The 19,089-nt window shown below is 52.0% G+C and overlaps 1 protein-coding gene across 2 annotated transcripts; it reads left to right on the top strand.

Moving 5' to 3' along the window:
- Positions 1-1,517: 1,517 nt before the first annotated feature.
- On the top strand, positions 1,518-14,901 carry LOC138817697 (zinc finger protein 878-like). 2 transcript variants are annotated; one of them, XM_070008253.1, is made up of 6 exons: positions 2,480-2,620; positions 2,899-2,959; positions 5,196-5,243; positions 8,223-8,349; positions 8,489-8,549; positions 10,199-14,901. In XM_070008253.1, coding segments are annotated over exons 1-6 (2,067 nt in total). In that variant the 5' UTR covers positions 2,480-2,618; the 3' UTR covers positions 11,967-14,901. The 2 variants fall into 2 exon arrangements, with proteins under 2 accessions (XP_069864355.1, XP_069864354.1); XM_070008254.1 differs by lacking the exons at positions 2,480-2,620; positions 2,899-2,959 and adding an exon at positions 1,518-1,741.
- The last annotated feature ends 4,188 nt before the right edge of the window (positions 14,902-19,089 follow it).

Below are 19,089 nucleotides of genomic sequence, written 5' to 3'. Positions count from 1 at the left end.
CTCTTCAGCTCAAGGTTAGCGCTCTACTACTTGAGCCACAGCGCCATTTCCGGATTTTTTCTTTTTGCTTATGTGGTGCTGAGGAATCGAACCCAGGGCCTTAGGCATGCAAGGCAAGCATTCTACCACTGAGCCACCTTCCCAGCCCAATAACTATTCTTGCTGGGCACTGGTGGCCCTTTTCTGTAACCCTAGGTGAATCATCTCAGATGCCATATTTTGAAAGGTAAAATGTTCGAGTCTTTATTATACAGTTAGCAGGCTGCAGGCCACCCATTGTAAAAAGTGCTTGCAGCCCCAAACACACTTAACCCAGTTAGGAAACAGACTACAAAGGAAAGAGAACAAAAACAAAACTAATAAGCCAATTCAGCTCCAGTGGAGAGCTGGATTGGGACGCCATGATGACTGGAGACAGGACACAGGGCCGGATCACGGAGACACATGTGGCATGGGATAATGGCAGTTAGGCTGGTCTGGGCCTAAAACAGGGTTGGCACAGGGGACAGAGCCACAGGAAATTTCCAGTCCCAGGCACTGGACTGACAGATTCAGTAACCTATCAGCCAAGTGCCCGCCCCTGACTCCAGGGATCCGGGCACACCCATCATCTGGGAGGCTGGTGATGGGCAAGGGGTTTTCTTCCACCTGCATGAAGACAAAATGCTAGATCCTAACGTCCACCCTGTGGCCTATATGGCGCCGGCCAGACCTGACCTCCTTATTTCCCTAAGGAGACTGACTGAGATCTGAGGACTGCAGTTCAAAGCCAGCCTGGGCAGGAAAAATCTGACTTTATTACTTTTTTTTTTGGCCAGTCCTGGGGCTTGAACTCAGGGCTTGGGCACTGTTCCTAAGCTTCTTTTGCTCAAGACTAGCACTCTACTACTCAGCCACCTTCCCAGTCCTCTTTAAAACAGCACCCAGGCCCTGAGTTCAAGCCCCAGGACTGGCCAAAAACAACCTCACTCTTCCCTCCCTCCCCCCCCCAAACCACAACTATTCTTCTGTTTGAAGGTTTTCAGATTTTCTTGACCGAAAATGAAGGCATTGAAGAGAAAAAAGTATGAGAAAGCCTTGGCCCCGAAACCAACTGCTTCCTCTCAAATTCCTGCATCAGATCATCGCTGCCCTTCCAGTGCCCGGGGTGAGGTGTGTGTGTGTGTGGGGGGTGCCAAGCCCCCCCTTCTTCCCTGAGGCCTGGGTTGGGCCCTATGGGGGTGGGGTGGGAACACTGAGTCTGAATTCCCTGGCAGAATCTGTGATCGCATCTACAGAAGGAAGAAGCAAGAAGAAGCCAGTGGTTAGGGAGAAGTCTGTCTCCCTTTGACTCTGGAAAGCCAGGAGGAAACACGGTTACGCCCGGCGGATCCGATTCTGCACTCTCAGAAGTCGTCAGGCGCGCGGGTGTGAGGGGGGTGGTGGCCATGGTGGTAAAGGGCGTCACTTCCCTCTTCTCCGTCCGGAAGTGCGGGGGCGGGCGCCTCGCCTGTCACTCATGCCGCAGAAGCCAATCACAGGAAGCAACGATCCCGTAACCCCGTCCAATCAGCGAAGCCTGTAAGAGGAAGGGGCGGTCCCACGTGGGTGGATCTTCCTTTCCGCCGCCGCCATTTTCTCGTCCCGACAACGGTTGTCGCGCGGCCTCCCGGGTCGGCTCGATTTCCGCGGTGGTTTGAGGTGAAAGGCTCGCGGGGGGCCCCGTTAGGAGGGCGCTGGGACACCCCGGACTGACGACATGGTGAGTGCGGGGTCCGGCGGCGCCCAGAGTGCGGGAAGCTTTGCCGTTGGGGCCGGCCGGAAGCGGCTGCGCTGGGCGCCGGCCGGGGCTTCCGCGGCCCGGGCGCGCGCGGCCCGCGCGGCTGGCGGCCTCCGGGGCCCCGGAGCCGCGGCGCGGCCTGCGGGCGGGAGGTCGGGGGCCCGGGCCGCGGCGCGGCGGGTCCGGGCGGCGCGGGGAGGCCCGGCCGGGCGCCTGGGGCCCGCCCGCGGCCTGGGGGGCCCCCCAGCGTGGGGACCCTCGCGACCTGGGTGACCCCCCCAGCGTGGGGACACCCGCGATCTGGGGGACACCCCCCAGCGTGGGGACACCCGAGACCTGGGTGACCCCCCAGCGTGGGGACACCCCCCGCGACCTGGGTGACCCCCCCAGCGTGGGGACACCCGAGACCTTGGGGGACCCTCCCAGCGTGGGGACACCCCCCCAGCCGTCCCCCAGACGCCACCCCAGCTTCTGAGGGCGGCGCGATCCCACCCAGGCTGGCGCCGGAGACGCAGAAGGGACGTGCGCGGGGGCCGGGGCTCGAACTCGCGGCCTGGGCGCCGTCTCCGCGCCTTCCCGCTCCAGGCTGGTGCTCGGCCCCTTGCGCCAGGGCTCCCCTTGCTGCTTTTCGGCGGTTCACCGACGACTCAAGAAGAAAAGGAAAAGGTCCCCGGGCTTCGCCGCCGCGCACCCCGCCCCGCCCGTCGGGGCCCTCCCTGCCGGGCTCGGACCTTGGTCTCCTGAGCAGTTGGGGATTACAGGCGAGAGCCGCCGGCGCCTCGCAGGCTTAAGGGTTGGCTGGGAAAACCCACCATTCCGGGGGCCCGGCGGCTCCGGAGCAGACCCCGCAGTGCAGAAAATGTCAGTCGTCCCCCCATCCCCCCCCCCGGCCTCCTGGGGGCAGGGGAGGGGCTCGCGGGCCTGGAAGTGGGCTGATCCCCGGGAAAGGACGGGCCGGTGACTAAGCAGATTTTTGGAAAGGATCTGCGCCGGTCGCCTGCCCTCGGATGTAATTATATGTATGAGATGCAGCGCTTATGCGCGAAAGCATCAGAGGGGTTTGTGGCGCCGGGGCCCGGCTTCCGCCTCGCCGGGGCCTCGGCTTGGTTAGAACTGACCCGCAGTTTTTCTACCCCTAGGAAGAGACGTCCTAACAGAAAACTGATCACTAATTACCCCCAAGGAGGAGTGACCGTGGAGGTACTAGGGAGGAGATAGAACCCATGGGTTGGGGAGGCTTGGAGATGGGTTTGATTTCAGCATTCATTCCTTATAGTTAACCTGACTCAACTTCTGAGAAACAGGATCCCGATACCTGGCGGGGGAGGTGCAGATAGGGCTGGAGTTTATTTTGATTGTAACTTAACTCTGGAGCTTGAACTCAGTGCCTGGGAACAGAACCTTAGTTTTTTGCTCAAGCTAATGCTCTTAACAGTTGAACCACAACTCCACTTCCGGCTTTTCTAGGTAGTTAAGTGGAGATAAGAGTCTCTCAGACTTTCCTGCCCAGGCTGGCATTGGTCTCTTATCTTCAGATCTCAGCCACCTGGGTAGCTAGGATTACAGGCCTGAGCTAGCCCCACCCGGTTTTTGTACCGATTTTGGTGGTGAGATGGGGCTGAAGATGTGAAGTTCTTACCTATCTGGGGACCAGTCTCTGGTCCTGCTCTATCTCTAGGAGGGGCGAGGGGGGCTGTTACCAGCTGTCTGAACTGTTGTCCCACAGGATGGATGTCATTTAGGAAGACTTCAGGCCCTTCGGCACAGGCTGAAAGCCCTGTAGGAGTGTGACCTGGCACCTGATGAAGTCAGTAAGGAGTCGCAGCAGGTGTGGTCCAAAGCAAGGGAACTGGACCGGAGGCTTAAAGTGACCACAGCCATTTCAGGAACTTGTTTTTAAAGGAACCCCAGCACCCATACATAGCATCCACCTTGTCTACTAGACTAGAGGCTTGAATTATATGTAATTCATGACCTTTCCTATGATGTTAATATGAAAGTAACATTTTTCCTTCGAGTATACACCTGTGCTTCCAGCACTAGCTGTGAATAGATCTAAGGCCCTTCTAGTTGGTAAAAGCACACTTACCAAGAAATCTCCTTGTTGGGTCAGTGTATGGAGCGGATCCAGATAGGTGTGTGAGTACCTGGGCCTACCGCACTGACCTGTATACAGCGGCCTGCCCCACAGTGGCCCTGGCCGGTCCCAAGGTCACTGTAACTGAAAACCTGCACCGGAGCTACTATCTTTTGGCATTGTTTTCTATCATCATCATTATTATTGTTATTATTATAGATCTGGACATCTAGGTGTTTCCATGAGCATAATCCACACCAAGGAGGTTAGGCTAAAGAGCACCTTCCCTCCCAGTTGATTGGAAAGGTAAGATAGGCCTCATTACCCCTGGAGAATAATCCCTGCGTGGGATCCAAGGCTGATGGCTGACCCCCGCTGCAGCGGTCCCTGGGTCTCTTCCTGGCAGCGTGTGCCAAATGATCTGAATGGAAGCAAGCAGCTTTTCTGAGGCCATGGTGCTCATTGCCTCAGTTGGGAAGATCTTAAGGGTAAAAACTTGAGATACCCTCAGGAGTCCTCTTTTCAGAGGGTGCAAGAAAGAAATGCCGCCACCCAGCTGGCTAGTGAACCCTATCCTGACCAGTTCTATTTTCTTTGGTACAAATTGGGCCTTTCCTAGGTCCTGAAGAGAGACGTGACGTTTACTGAACACGCCGCAAGGCCTTAACTGTTCCTCGTGGGTAGAATTCAGTGTTCCTGAAAGGTGATGTCAGATGGGGTGATGCTCAGGCTCCCCATTGGCTCCCCTGATTGTGGGTAGTGTTTTTAAAAACAAATGAGGAACTTAGTGTCTTTTGCAAGGCCAATCACAAAAGAGCACGGAGTTGTCATTGGACAGTGAGAGAAAGGAGAACTTCTGCTGAGACTCCTACCGACGCATGAAGTGATGCATTTGCTATGGCTCCATGGGCTGAGAGAGCCTCGTGTAGACCTGGGGTGCCCATTTTGACACAGGTGTCGGTGCCACTGCTGGCTGGGTCCTCACAGTCACGTCCGAAGCCACTGCAGTGCTTTGCACCTGTAGGGGTGGGTGAGGGGCTGGGGGCTTGGAGGAAGGGGGAGAGATCCCCACAGTGCCACGTGTTGCCCTTCCCAGGCAAAGTAAGCAACTCCTTGAACCACATCACGCCACAACCAGGAATGCCTTGGGCACCAGGGTCTGTCTCAGTCCTCTGGGAAACAAGTCTGGGTCCTCAATGGCTCACAGGAACAGGTGCCCTTTGGCTTCCACTGGACAGAAGGAATTTACTCAGTGTGCACTTTATCCACTATCGGTTCCTTGTGACTGGCTGGCTGGAGGAGTGGTCAGGGCCCACAGTCTGCTCTAACCTGGCCTTCTCCCCCCTTCTTTTGCTGCAGGATGAATCTTTGCCTCCGCTCTCCGACAATCTGTTGGATTTGTCACAGGTGAGTTGCCTCCCTTGCTTCCTCACCAGCCCCTGGATGGACAAGTCATTAAAGAGAAATGGCCTGCTCCTTACCAGTCGGTGAGAGTTGAGTTGAACCTCGGGTCTTTGCATATGGTTGGTTCTGGGACTTGCGGCCTCCTGGTGGAATGCAGGTGGTAGTCAGTGCCAGACTACCAGAGTCCTGGCTGCGCCCTGTATGATGGGAAGCGGTGCTGGGCCGTTGTCATTTGGAATGTTTTCAGGTAATCAAAACCTGGGGATAATTTTTTAATGGGGGGGAGGGGCGGCTGTTATCACTTAGGACCTTTTTGTTCTGGAAGAGAGGACCTCAGTCTTCCCATAAATGTCAGCAGGGCTAACAGGAGCTAGTGGCCTGTGGGTGCAGTCAGCCTGCCAGCCCTCACCAAGATGCTTCTCTCCTTGTTTGTTTCCACTAGAGGGGGCACTTTTGGTCCTGAGTTGTGACAGGATCCCAGGGAGCATGCCCATGGCTTGTTTCAGAGGGAAGCTACTCCTGGGCCAAGACACTCCATTGACCACAGCCTGAGAGGCGCCTGGCCTTATGAAGGGACTCTCACAAGGGTTTTTTGTTTGGTTTTTGGTGCTGATTCTAGGCCTTGAAGTCACTGCCCCTGAGCTTTTTCATTCAAGGCTAGTGTTCTACCTCTTGGGCCACAGCTCCAATTGCAGCTTTCTGTTGGTTATTGGAGAGAAGAGTCTCATGGACTTTGCTGCCCCAGATGCCTTTGAACCCTGAATCTCAGATCTCAGCCTCCCAAAGGCTAGGGTTACAGGTGTAATTTCACCAGCTCTTGGCTCAATGACCCCATTTTGCAGAAGACTGCCTGCTGGTTCAGAAACCCTGCTTACAGAAGCATGGGCGTGGAGTTTCAGGAATTGTAGACTTGGCAGCCCTTGTTCCTTGTCCTAGGGTCAGAGTTCTAGCTGTGGCTGTTGTACTTTGTGGGCAGCCGTCCCCCTTGGCAGGGGCCCACATTTCCTTCTGGCTCACTGTGGAATGCCCTGCTTTCTTTCCTTCCCCATTTTGTAGATGATAAGTAGGACCATTCACAGTCTGTGTTCATGAAGGGCTGCAGTTAGGTCTGACTTGCAGAGGGTCATACCCAATTTTATTATATCATCATCATTATTTTTGTCCAAGACTGGGACTTGAATTTGGTGTCTGGCACTCTTGCTCATTGGTGGTGCTCTACCACCTGAGCTGTGCATCCAACCCTAATGGTTGATTTCTCCTCCCCCCATTTTCTGTGGGCTGTGGGGCTTGAACTCTAGGCTTGGGCGCTATCCCTCAGCTCTTCAGCTTAAGATGAACGCTCTACCGCTTGAACCACAGCACCACTTATGATTTTCTAGTGGTTTATTGGTGATGAGAGTCTCACGGACTTTCTTGCTTTAAAGCTGGCTTTAAACCGTGATTCTCAGATCCCAGCCTTCTGAGTAGTTAGCCACCAGCACCGGGCTTTTGTATTTTTTTTTATTATTGTTTGTCATGGGGCTTAAACTCTGGGTCTAGGCGCTGTTCCTGATCTCTTCACAGCTCAAGGTGAGCGCTCTATCACTTGAACCACAGAGCCACTTCTGGCTATCCGGTGCTTAATTGGAGATGAGAGTCTCACAGTCTTTTTCTGCCTGGGCAGGCTTTGAACCGCAGTCCTCAGATCTTAGTTTCCTGTATAGCTAGGATGACATATGTTAGCCACCAGCACCCAGCTAATTCCTTTTGTTTTGACCCAGAAGAATGGCAGGTCATTCTAGTAGGGCATTGGAGGCTTCCTGTAGTAGAGGTGGCCAGAGTCCCCCTTGAGAGAAGGGAGATCTTCCCAGGAGGGGTCTTCCAGGACGGCTGTCTCTTCCTCTTTATTCTGTTCCTGACCTGGGTTGTGTCACAGAGCTTCCTTAAAGACTGCTGCACCTCTACTTCCCTTTAAAAAAAAAATTGGGTCAGTTGTGGCCTTCAACTCAGGACCTGGGCTCTGTCCCTGAGCTGCTTTGTGCTCAATGCTAGTGTTCTACCTCTTGAGCCATAGTACCACTTCTGGGTGGTTTTTTTTTTTTTGTTTTGTTTTGTTTTTTGGTTGGCCGTAGGGCTATCTTGCTGGGCTACCTTTGACCCGTGATCCTCAGATCTCAGCCTCCTAAGTAGGATTACAGGCATAAGCCACATGGCTTAATGAGGAGTTTTATATCTCAGACATCTTGGGGTCTGTACTTGCTTAGCTGGTGCCCTGTTGCTTTAGCCATACCATCAGCCTGGCTATTGTCTGGTTATTTTGGAGATGGACTTTCTGGCCTGGCTATGATGAAAGAAAAAATGTCTAAAACCCAGGTTTCAGTCAGGTGCCGGTGGATCATACCAATAATCCTAGCTACTCAGGAAGCTGAGCTCTGAGGATCATGGTTCAAAGCCAGCTCGGGCAGGAAAGTCCATGACACTCTTATCGCCAATAAACCTCTAGAAAACCGGAAGTGGTGCTGTGGCTCCAATCATAGAGCTGAAGAGTACAGGGAGAACATTCCACGACCAGCCAGAAAAAATCCCCAAAACAAAAACCCAGGTTTCTCAGACATCAGCCTCCAGTAGCTAGCATTGTACAGGGCTGTGCACTCCCTTGTGAGTCTACGTACTCTTGAGGTTTGGTCTGCAGGAACCTTAGTCCGAGGAAATAGCATGTTCACATACACCAGGACCATCCAGTCACACTTCTTAATTTGTCTAGTGAAGTCTGTCTCACAGAACTTTCCAGATGCCAGGCAGTATCCAACTTTGTGCTTGAGCATTTCCAGGAATGCTATCTCAGAACACGTGATGGGAACTTTCTTTGCAGCACTGAGCATTGTGTATCTGCAGTGTGGACAGCAGGTGCTTTAGCCACATGGTAACATCTAGAAGGTATGTCTGTATCTGCAGTTCTGTGATTGCACCCTTCCTCCTTGAAATGCCCTTGTGACCTTTCAGGAGTCTGTGACCTTCGATGATGTGTTTGTCAACTTCACCCTGGAGGAGTGGGCTCTGCTGGACCCTGCCCAACAGAAGCTGTACAGGAGCGTGATGGGCGAGACCTTCCGCAACCTGGCCTCCGTGGGTAAGGACCTCCCCCCTTGCCGGATGAGGGCCTGGCCCCCGCCTTATCCCTGCTGCTATACACGGAGTTGGGAACCTGTCTAGAGCCTAGTCGTTTCTTTATGTAATAGTGATCGTGTTTTTCTGGGACTGCATTTTAGGAAAAACACAAGAAGACCAGAACATGGAAGACGAGTACAAAAATCCTGCCATGGAGTTAAGGTAATTTGTACTCATGAGAATCAGAGAATCAAAGTCCTAGTAGAATTTAAGAACAAGACCATGACATGATAATAGGCTCAAGTTCAAATGGACTGGACTCAGTTCTCCTAAGAGCACTGGTGGTTCACTACGTGGCTCCTGGCTGCCAAGGCTGAGATCTGAGGGTTCCAGTTTGAAGCTAACCTGCCCGTGAAAGACCTGAGACTTGGGGCTGGGCAGGTGGCTCAGTGGTAGAGCGCTTGCCTTGCATACCTGAGGCCCTGGTTTTGATTCCTCAGCACCACATAAGCAAAAAGGAAAAAGCCGGAAGTGGCGCTGTGGCTCAAGTGGTAGAGCGCTAACCTTGAGCTGAAGAGCTGAGGGACAGTGCCCAGGCCCAGAGTTCAGGCCCCACTACCGGACCCCCCAAAAAAAGAAAGACCCTGAGACTTTTCTTCCTTTTTTTTTTTTTTTTTGTCAGTTGTGGCGTTTGAACTTTAGGCCTAGAGTGCTGTCCCTCAGCTCTTTAGCTCAAGGTTAGCACTCTACCACTTGAGCCACAGCGCCACTTCCCGTTTTCTGAGTGTTTATTGGAGATGAGAGTTTCATGGACTTTCCTGCCCAGGCTAGCTTTGAACCGTGATCCTCACGTCTCAGCCTCTTGAGGATTACAGATCTGAGCCACAGGTACCCGGCTACCCTGAGATTTTTTTTTTTTTTTTTTAGGTCCGGTCATGGGGCCTGAACTCGGCCTGGGCGCTGTCCCTCAGCTCTTCAGCTCAAGGCTAGCGCTCTACCACTTGAGCCACAGCGCCACTTCTGATTTTTTTCTTTTTGCTTATGTGGTGCTGAGGAATAGAACCCAGGGCCTCAGGCATGCAAGGCAAGCGCTCTGTTAACTGAGTCACTTTCCCAGCCCCTACCCTGAGACTTTTCATCTCCACTAAACGTAGCTGTGTTTCAAGTGGTAGAGTGCTAGCTTTGAGCAAAAAACGCTCAGGGACAGTACCCAAGCCCTGAGTTCAAGCCCCAGGACTGGCAAAAAAAATAGTAAAAATAGAAGACTGGACCAGGCATAGTGGCTCACACCTGTAATCCTAGCTACTCAGGAGGCTGAGATCTGAGGATCGTAGTTTAAAGCCAGTCCAGGCAGGAAAGTCCATGAGACTCTTATCTCCAATAAAGCACTAGAAAACCGGAAGTGGCGCTGTGGCTCAAGTGGTAGAGCGCTCGCCTTGAGCTGAAGAGCTGAGGGACAGCGCCCAGGCCAAGCTTCACAACCTACCCCCCCCCCAAAAAAAAAAAAAAAAAAGGTAAAAACATATCCATGTCTGAAAACAGCAACCCTAGCATGGTAGTCATTTCTGATGTTTTAATATAGACTGTTCCATGTACGCAGAACATTCAAGAATGTTACGAGCCATTACTCCAGGGCGTGGGCATGCATGGCGAGTGGGAGGGGGATTTTGTTGGCCTCACTTGCGCCCATGAGCGTGGAGAATGCTCGTCCTGCTTTGCGTGTGGAGTGGCAGGCAGGGCTGGGGCATTACCCTAAAGCCCAACCTGTTCCCATCACATCTTCATGATTGAAAAAGTTCTGAGGGAATAAAATTTGTTCCCCGCGGGTGAGTGATCTAACTGCCAAACGCCAACACCGTGCTTCTTTCCAGAAATGAAGTGGTCGAGGGACTCTCAGAGCATAAAGAAGTGATTCCCTTTGAAGACATTTTCATCAGCGCCTCTGCCTCGGACGCAGGCGACACGCAGATGCCCCCTGCAGTGGATGCGGACGTGGACGCAGGCACGGGTGAGGCCTGTGAGTACACGGAAGTCCTTGTGGACCCTTCGTCGATGAGTGTGCCCTTTGCCAGTGCTGCCGGGCAGAATCCGTATGCGCCTCAGGGCTATGGCGAAGCCGCACATGCGTACAAGGAGTACGAGGCAGCCTTCGGCCCGGCCAGCTCAGTCGAGGTGCCCGAGAGGGCTCCTGCGGGGGAGAAGCCCTACATGTGCAAGGAGTGCGGCAAGGGCTTCAGCTCGGCCAGCTACTTCAAGATGCACGAGCGCATCCACACGGGCGAGAACCTGTGCATCTGCAAGCTGTGCGGGAAGGACTTCCTATCTCTGCGGGATGTGCAGCGCCACGAGCAGACGCACACGGGCGCCAAGCCCTTTGTGTGCAGGTACTGCGGGAAGGCGTTCAGCTCCTCCAGCTACATCAAGATCCACGAGCGGACGCACTTCGGGGAGAAGCCGTACGTGTGCCAGCAGTGCGGGAAGGGCTTCTTCTACCTGAACCACCTGCAGAAGCACGTGCACGCGCACAGCGGGGAGAAGAGCTATGTGTGTGAGCAGTGCGGCAAGGGCTTCAGCTCCCCCATCTACCTCCAGAGACACGAGCGCATCCACATGGGCGTGCGGCCCTATGTGTGCAAGCACTGCGGCAAGACCTTCAGTCAGTCCACCTCGTGCATCGCGCACGAGCGCATCCACACGGGGGAGAAGCCTTTCGAGTGCAAGCAGTGTGGGAAGGCCTTCTACTCCCTGCGGGTGGTCAAGTCCCACGAGCGCACGCACAGCGGGGTGAAGCCCTGTGCGTGCAAGCAGTGTGGGAAGGCCTTCTACTCGTGGAGCGACGTGCGTAAGCACGAGCGCACGCACAGCGGGGAGAAGCCGTACGAGTGCAAGCAGTGCGGCAAGGCCTTCGCCTCCACCCGGGACGTGCAGCGGCACGAGCAGACGCACAGCGGCGACAAGCCCTTCATCTGCAAGTACTGCGGCAAGTGCTTCAGCTCGGCCAGCTACATCAAGGTGCACGAGCGCACGCACACGGAGGAGAAGCCCTTCGTGTGCAAGCAGTGCGGCATCGGCTTCTTCTACGTGAGCCACCTGCGCCGCCACATGCTCACGCACAACGCCGAGAAGAGCTTCGTGTGCAAGCTGTGCGGGAAGGCCTTCAGCTCCAAGAGCTACGTGAAGGTCCACGAGCGGATCCACACCGGGGAGAAGCCCTTCGTGTGCAAGCAGTGCGGGAAGGGCTTCTTCTCCCTGAGCGACGCGCAGCGGCACGAGCGCACGCACACCGGGGAGCGGCCCTTCATCTGCAACCAGTGCGGGAAGGCCTTCTCGGCCTGGAGCGACTTCCGCAAGCACGAGCAGACGCACACGGGCGAGAAGCCCTTCGTGTGCAAGCAGTGCGGGAAGGCCTTCAGCTCGGCCAGCTACATCAAGGTGCACATCCGCATCCACACCGGCGAGAAGCCCTTCTCCTGCAACCAGTGCGGGAAGGCCTTCTTCTCCCTCGGGGACCTGCGCCGCCACGAGCGCACGCACAGCGAGCACAAGCCGTGCGTGTGCTCCCAGTGCGGGAAGGACTTCTTCCACAAGAGCCACCTGCGCCGCCACGAGCGCACGCACACCCAGCAGGCCGGCCCCTGAGCCCTCCGGGACCTCCTCCTGCTCACAGGAAAGCGGCCTGCATGTGGCCTGCCGGGGAGGGCGCTGTGCACGAGCATGTGATGAGGCAGGAGAGCCAGCTCAACCATGCACAGTCACCGTGGGAAAGTTCTGTAAGAAATGTGGGAAAGCCTCCTTCCCGCAGCGATGCTCAGACGCGAGCACGTGTTCTAGAAAGCCTGGGTTATAGGTGGGGTTAGAGTCTGAGCTCCAGTAGCTGGTCATGGTTCTAGAAACTTCTATGGGTGTGTAGGTATGGGTGTGCCAGGTTGGCCCTGGCCCTTGGTCCCTGTTTAATTCTTTTTGTCCCGTACGAGTCTCTCCCCGCTGTTGTGTGTCACGTCTCGGCTCACTGCGGGTCCCGAGTCCGTGGAGACACGGACCAGGGACTGAAAACTCAGACTCAGATGTGCCCAGGCGGGCGCGTGTGGAGCAGGTGAGCCCATGTGGGCCGTGCAGTGAGGCACTGTCTGGATTAGTTTTTTTTTAACGTGAAAAAATAAATTAGTTCCTTGATCTTGGTTGTGTCAGGTATTTTGTTACAGCCACTGAGTCAGGGGGCCTGTGTGTCACCTGGGGTGACACTGGGTGGGGCGCGTTCCCCCCGCCACCGCCTTGTCCCTGTCACCCCCAGTGCGCTGGTGTGAAGAACATGCACAAACACTTCAAATATGAGCAAGGTCTCACGGCAGGATCATTTGGCAGATGCCAATGGCCGTCATCCTAGCTACTCAGGCTGACTCAGGAGGCTGGGCCTCTAGACCAGCCCGGGCAGGAGATTCCCAGCAAAAAGCTGGCCCTGAGTTCAAAACGACGTGCCAGTGACGTAATAACGAGGGTCATTCAACACGAGGCTGTTTAAGAGCTTATGTAGTACTGGCACTCTACCTCTTGAGCTAATCTTTTCAATTTTGGCTTTTCACTGTGTAAGTGGAGGCTGAGCATCTCGGGTTGGTTCTCCTGGGGTTGACTTGAAGGACTTTCCTCAGATCTCAGCCTCCTGAACAGCTAGGATTTCAGGCCAGGCCACAGGGGCTGTCTCATGCAAAGGAGCGAGGCTTCTGAGAAGTGACAGAACCAGGAGGAAATACTGCAAGTGTCAGTGTGTTTCTCCATGCTCCATTCTCCATGCGGCATTTTGTAGTTTTAGTTTCCTGAGCTGCCAGATTAACTCCACAGTGGAATTTTAAATTTTATCCTTGAAATTAAATGTTGACCTAACTTTTCTTCATGCAACAGCGAGTTTATGAAGTAATGTCTCTTAATAAGATTTTTCTCTTGAACTCTGTTGGATCCTTAAAGAATGGAAGTGTATTTATTTGTAATAAACCAGAAAGAAGGTTTAAATGTACATTTAAAAATAATTGATAGTGGTAACCGAGAAAGGGATTTTTGTTAATGGCAATTCTCCTCTGGCTGGTTGGATGTGTGTTTATGTATTTATGTATATATTATGTCTTTTTAGGCAGCAAATGACATTTTAATCAGATTTTCTATTTTTCACTTTTTAATAGGCATTGTCTCCAAAGAGTCTCATAAATGTTAAAAAAAAAAAAAAAAAAAAAAAAAGGTGCCTAAGCGTCTTGAATACCTGCACAGGAACAAATGTTAGTAGGTTTCTAGATTTTTTTTTAATTTGGCCCTTGATAAAATGTTTTGGCTAAATGGAAAATAGAACAATGCAAACAGTTGTATATAGGTTTTTGAAATGGAGATCTACTGAAAACTTTTCTCTATAATTGTTCAAGGGCCGTGCAAAATCGGATGACGACAGACCATAGCGTGAAGAGAGAAAACTTACTGGTGTTAAGGAATAGTTCAAAAGCAGAAGATGCACAGATAGGCATTGTAACTACTTCCTGTATATTAACCCTTTGACCTTTACATTTCTTGGCCAAATTCATATAATTCATCTTGGAGACAGTTTAGCAAAGCATTATTTTAGCAAAAATGGAGAATGTATTAAGTATTAACTATTTTGTGTGTGTGCGCGTGCGTGCGTGCTGGCTCTGGTGCCTGACCCGCGGGCAGGGCTGCTGTCTTTGAGTTTTTGCTCAAGGCTGGCGCGTTACCACTTGAGCCACAGCCCTACTGCCATCTCTCCTTTTGTGCTTAATTGGAGATTGAGTCTCATAGACTTTTCCTGCCTGGGCTGGCTTTAAACAGTGTGATCCTCAGATGTCAGCCTCATGAGTAGCTAGGATTACAGGGGTAAGTCCCTGGTGCCCTATTAGTTAATTTCTGTTAAGACCAAAGTATTGAAATCAAGAGAATGAATAAATACCTTAATTGCCTGTTTATATGTAGGAGCAAGCTCACCTAAATAGAAGTCAGATTTTTTTTTTTAGTTTGAAATTTTTATGTTTTGCTGTTTTGATCTTTTTACAATTTAACTGAGAATACAACTAGCATCTTCTGCACTGATGTCCCATCCAAGGATAAATTATGTAACGTTTAAAGGAAGGATTGCCTCAAACTTTGAACGCTGTGTGCTGCTGAGCCCGGGCGGAGTTCCACCTCACCATCTGTCCGCCTCAGCCTCGCAGTGCCGGGACTCTAGGTGTGCACTACTGCCGAGTCCACAGTTGATCAGATGTCTCCAGTGCGTGTGTTCTCACTGACCTCGGAAGGAAAAGTCGCTGCTGGGTGTGGGTTCGGGGTGATCCCGCGCGTGGAACTGTCTCCGTCTCTGCTGTTTGGTTCTGGTGAGTTCGTGGTGTACTACCTCCTGTCTTGCGTGTAAAGATGGTTTTGGCTACGTCAGGGTTTTGTTTGTTCCATATACATAGATTTTTGTTTTTGTTTTCTCTGTAAAGAATGACATTTTGATAGAGATTGCATTGAAGCTGTAAAATGCTTTGTGGGTATGGATATTGTAAACAAAAGTTTCATTGTTTAAATACAAAATGCCTTTCCATTTTCGTGTCTTCAGTTTTTCATTAGTGCTTTATGATTTCTGTTGTACAGATCTTTCGCCTCTTTGGTTACATTTGTACTAGGTGGGGTTTGTGTGTGTGTTTGTGTGTGTGTGTGTACATGCACACTATTCCTGGGACTTGAACTCAGGGCCTGGGCTCTGCCTTTGAGCTTTTTGATCAAGCTGGTGCTGTATCACTTGAGTTAGAGCTGCACTTCCAACTTTTTGGTGGTTAATTGAGATAAGCCTCAAGGGTTTTCTTGCCTGTGGTGAACCATGATCCTCAGATCTCAGCCTCCTAGGTAGCTGGGATTACAGGTGTGGGCCATTGGTGCCTGGCTGGCCAGGCTGATTTCTATCTGTTGGGACCCCGGAGGCCCCCATTTGTGCCCCTTGGATATGAAGCTCTGAGCCCAGGCTGTGTGCTGCATGTGGGGTCATGAGTGGCGTGAGGGACAGCGCCGCAGGGGCTGGGGCTGAGGAGCCCCGGCTCCCGCTGGGCCCCGCCAGGTTCATTCACACCTGCTGCTAGGAGCCAGTTGCATCCGAGTCCCAGGGTTCAGGCTGGCAGCTTCCACGGGAGCCCACGTGGAGGAGCTGCAGCTGTGCCTCCCACAGCCAAGCCCTTGCTCCGTGGAGCGGGCTGCGCTGTCTGCAGTGCTTCCTGTGTTCCCGCGGGCGCGCACGCAGCTCACTGCCCTGCAGCTGTCTACACTCGTGCCCCGTGGGCCCAGATGTCACAGTCGGGCCTGGCCGCCGCTCCCCAGATGAGCCAGCAGTACTGTGCTGGTGTCACGGCCAAATCCCCAGTGGGTTAAGGAGAGGAGACCCACCGCTCTCACTTAGCTGATGGTGTCTCAGGACAGGCTGGCTTGTGGTTCCAGCCGTGGAGTTCTGGTGAGGCAGGAAGACTCCCCGCATGCGCGTTCTCCAAGCTTCCCCACACCTTATCTCTTCCTCCAAATAGACTGCTCTTTGCTCTGGCTCGTCTGAGGTGTGGAAGTTGTACACTGCCTCCCCAACTCACCTGCTTCACTGCTGTCCTTGCTCAAATCCAGGCTGACACGGGCGCCCAGCTTTCTACTCGAAGTACAATTCCAAATGTGCTTCTAACAGGTCATAGGTGGTGTTTATGTATGTTTAATGGTAACTGACTAAAGGGCCATCCAAAACTCCAAATGGATTTTTAAGGTAGGTGCTGGTGGCTCATGCCTTTAATCCTAGCTACTTGAGAGGCTGAGATCTAAGGTTTCTTAAGAGTTTTCAGCCATTTGTGTGTGTGTGTCTGTGTGTCTCAGTCGTGGGGCTTGAACTCAGGGCCTGGGCGTTCTCTCAGCTCTTCAGCTCCAGGCGAGCTCTACCACTTGAGTCACAGCGCCACTTGCGGATATTGCTGCCGAGGCTGGCTTTGAACCACGATCCTCAGATCTCAGCCTCCTGAATAGCTAGGATTACAGGCGTGAGCCACCGGGGCCCAGCAGTTTGCATATTATCAAGTATTTTCATATAGTGTCAAAAAGATAATTACAGATACCCCATCAGGAGCAGGGAATGTGGCTCAGTGCTAGAGTGCTTGCCTAGCATGCATGAAGCCGGTGTGACTCCTCAGCACCACATACACAGCAAAAGGCAGAAGTCGTGCTGACTCAAGTGGTAGACTACTAGCCTTGAGCAAAAAAGGAAGCTCAGGAAGAACCAGGCCCTGAGTTCAAGTCCCATCACTGGAATATTCTGTAGCGGTCTACATCCACTTGAGTTAAAATGCATATGCTCTCTTGATTTTACTCCTTTTCATTTGGAGTAGGGGATATTGAAGTTAGGTGTTACTATTTGCCTGTACGAGGACTTGAACTCAGGGCCTGGGTTCTGTCCCTGCTCTCTTGCTCAAGGCCAATGCTTTACCACTTGAGCCACACCTCCACTTCTAGCTTTTTGCTGGTTAATTGGGCATAAAATTCTTGCAGACTTCACTGCCTGTCCTCAGGTCTCAGCCTCCTCAGTAGGTAGGATTTGTGATCCACCAGCACCTGGCTTGATATATATTATCCTGACGTTTCTAGTAATGTTTCATGACATTGTGTGCAGAATACTTAGTGTATTTATAATTCCAATCATGTATTTATGAGCCTGTTCTCTTTTTTTTTTTTTTTGTCGGTCGTGGGGCTTGAACTCTGGGCCTGGGCGCTGTCCCTCAGCTCTTCAGCTCAAGGCGAGCGCTCTACCACTTGAGCTACAGTGCCACTTCTGTTTTTCTGGTGGTTTATTGGAGATAGGAGTCTCACGGTCTCTCCTGCCCGGGCTGGCTTTGAACCGAGATCCTCAGATCTCAGCCTCCTGAGTAGCTAGGATTACAGGCGTGAGCCACCAGCGCCCGGCGAGCCTGTTCTCTTTAATAGACTGAGTGTGCTTGTGCATACCCAGTCTGGTCCTTGAACTTGGAGCCTGGGGCAGTCTGTCACCTGAGCCATGCCCCCAGCCTTTGGAACTTATTTTTTCAGATAGGGTCTCATGCTTTTGCCTGGACTGACTTCACACCTGTGGTCCAGACCTCCACCCATCCCTCAGCACACCAGCTTGCTGCACTGAGCAGTCATCCACAGAAAACTAGCCAAGAGAGTCAATCGACTCACAGGATTTAAGGAGATGCTCCTAGTCGGGAGAATACAGAAAGGCTGTGTTATCAGTTGGTTATGTGTTACCTGATGAGAGGGTCTTGGCCATGATGTGTCTTTGCTACCAAGAAAAAAACATGTTTCCAAACAAGAGCGTCAACATAAGCAGACAGAGGACATGTAACAGGAGGGAGACATCACCCCATACCACAGTTCCTTTTGGGACAAAGGAAAAATCAGGCACATCGATTGACCGTCTCTGATAGTGATAGACATTTGGAAATATCTTTACAGTAAATAAAGGGAACATTTCATAGGTTGCTGGAAACTGGCTGAGCTTTATTTAAAAAGTTTACAGTTATTTGAGAAAATAAACATCTAAAAGTAAAATGATGAAGTACACAAAAATATCATTTATTCCAACAAGGGACAGAGTGGATATATACAAGAGTTAAGAACATGTAGGTTCTGGGGCTGGGAAGGTGGCTCAGTGCCTGAGGCCCTGGGTTCGATTCCTCAGCACCACATAAGCAAAAACAAAAAAGCCGGAAGTGGCGCTGTGGTTCAAGTGGCAGAGCGCTAGCCTTGAGCTGAAGAGCTGAGGGACAGCGCCCAGCCCAGATTTCAAGCTCCACAACCCACAAAAACAAACACAACAACAAAAAACAATTTTGGGCACAGACTGTGGTTTAAAATGAAAACACAAAACACTTTATCTGACATAAGTTTAAAAGGCACTACATACAACCAACTAATTGGGAAAAAATATTTACCAGCAATATACCAGACAAGAGGTTAACATCCTGTATACAAAGGGAACTCAAGAAACTAATTCCAGCCGGGCGCTGGTGGCTCACGCCTGTAATCCTAGCTACTCAGGAGGCTGAGATCTGAGGATCGCGGTTTAAAGCCAGCCCAGGCAGGAGAGACTGTGAGACTCCTATCTCCAATAAACCACCAGAAAACCGGAAGTGGCGCTGTGGCTCAAGTGGTAGAGCGCTCACCTTGAGCTGAAGAGCTGAGGGACAGCGCCCAGGCCCAGAGTTCAAGCCCCACGACCAACAAAAAAAAAAAAAAAAGAAGAAACTAATTCCTCCCAAACCTAACAAACCAATTACTAAATGGGCAAGGGAACTAAAAGCGACTTCTCAGATGAAGAAATAAAAATGGCAAAGAAACACATGAGGAAATGTTCACCATCCCTGGTTGTGAAGGAAATGCAAATAAAGACAACCCTGAGATACCACCTTACCCCAGTCAGAATGTCCCACATCCACAAATCAGCCAACGGCAAATGCTGGAGGGGATGTGGAGAACGAGGAACCCTATTACACTGCTGGTGGGAATGTACACTCATACAACCACTTTGGAAAGCAGTCTGGAGGGTCCTTAGAAAGCTAAAGATTGACCTCCCTTACGACCCAGTCATACCACTTCTAGGCATCTACCCTGAACAACAGGAACCAATATACAAGGACACGTGCACCTCCATGTTTATTGCAGCACTGTTCACAATAGCTAGGATATGGAAACAACCCAGATGCCCCACCACAGATGAATGGATGCAAATATTGTG

The sequence above is a fragment of the Dipodomys merriami genome, unplaced genomic scaffold, assembly GCF_024711535.1.
Source record: "Dipodomys merriami isolate MVZ:Mamm:240054 unplaced genomic scaffold, mDipMer1.0.p SCAF_70, whole genome shotgun sequence".
Lineage (NCBI taxonomy): Eukaryota > Metazoa > Chordata > Mammalia > Rodentia > Heteromyidae > Dipodomys > Dipodomys merriami.
This window is presented reverse-complemented; position numbering and strand designations above follow the sequence as displayed.

Coding starts and splice junctions, on each gene's coding strand:
- LOC138817697 (XM_070008253.1), top strand. Junction 5,244..8,222: donor ATCTGTTGGATTTGTCACAG/GTGAGTTGCCTC, acceptor GTGACCTTTCAG/GAGTCTGTGACCTTCGATGA. Junction 8,550..10,198: donor AATCCTGCCATGGAGTTAAG/GTAATTTGTACT, acceptor GCTTCTTTCCAG/AAATGAAGTGGTCGAGGGAC.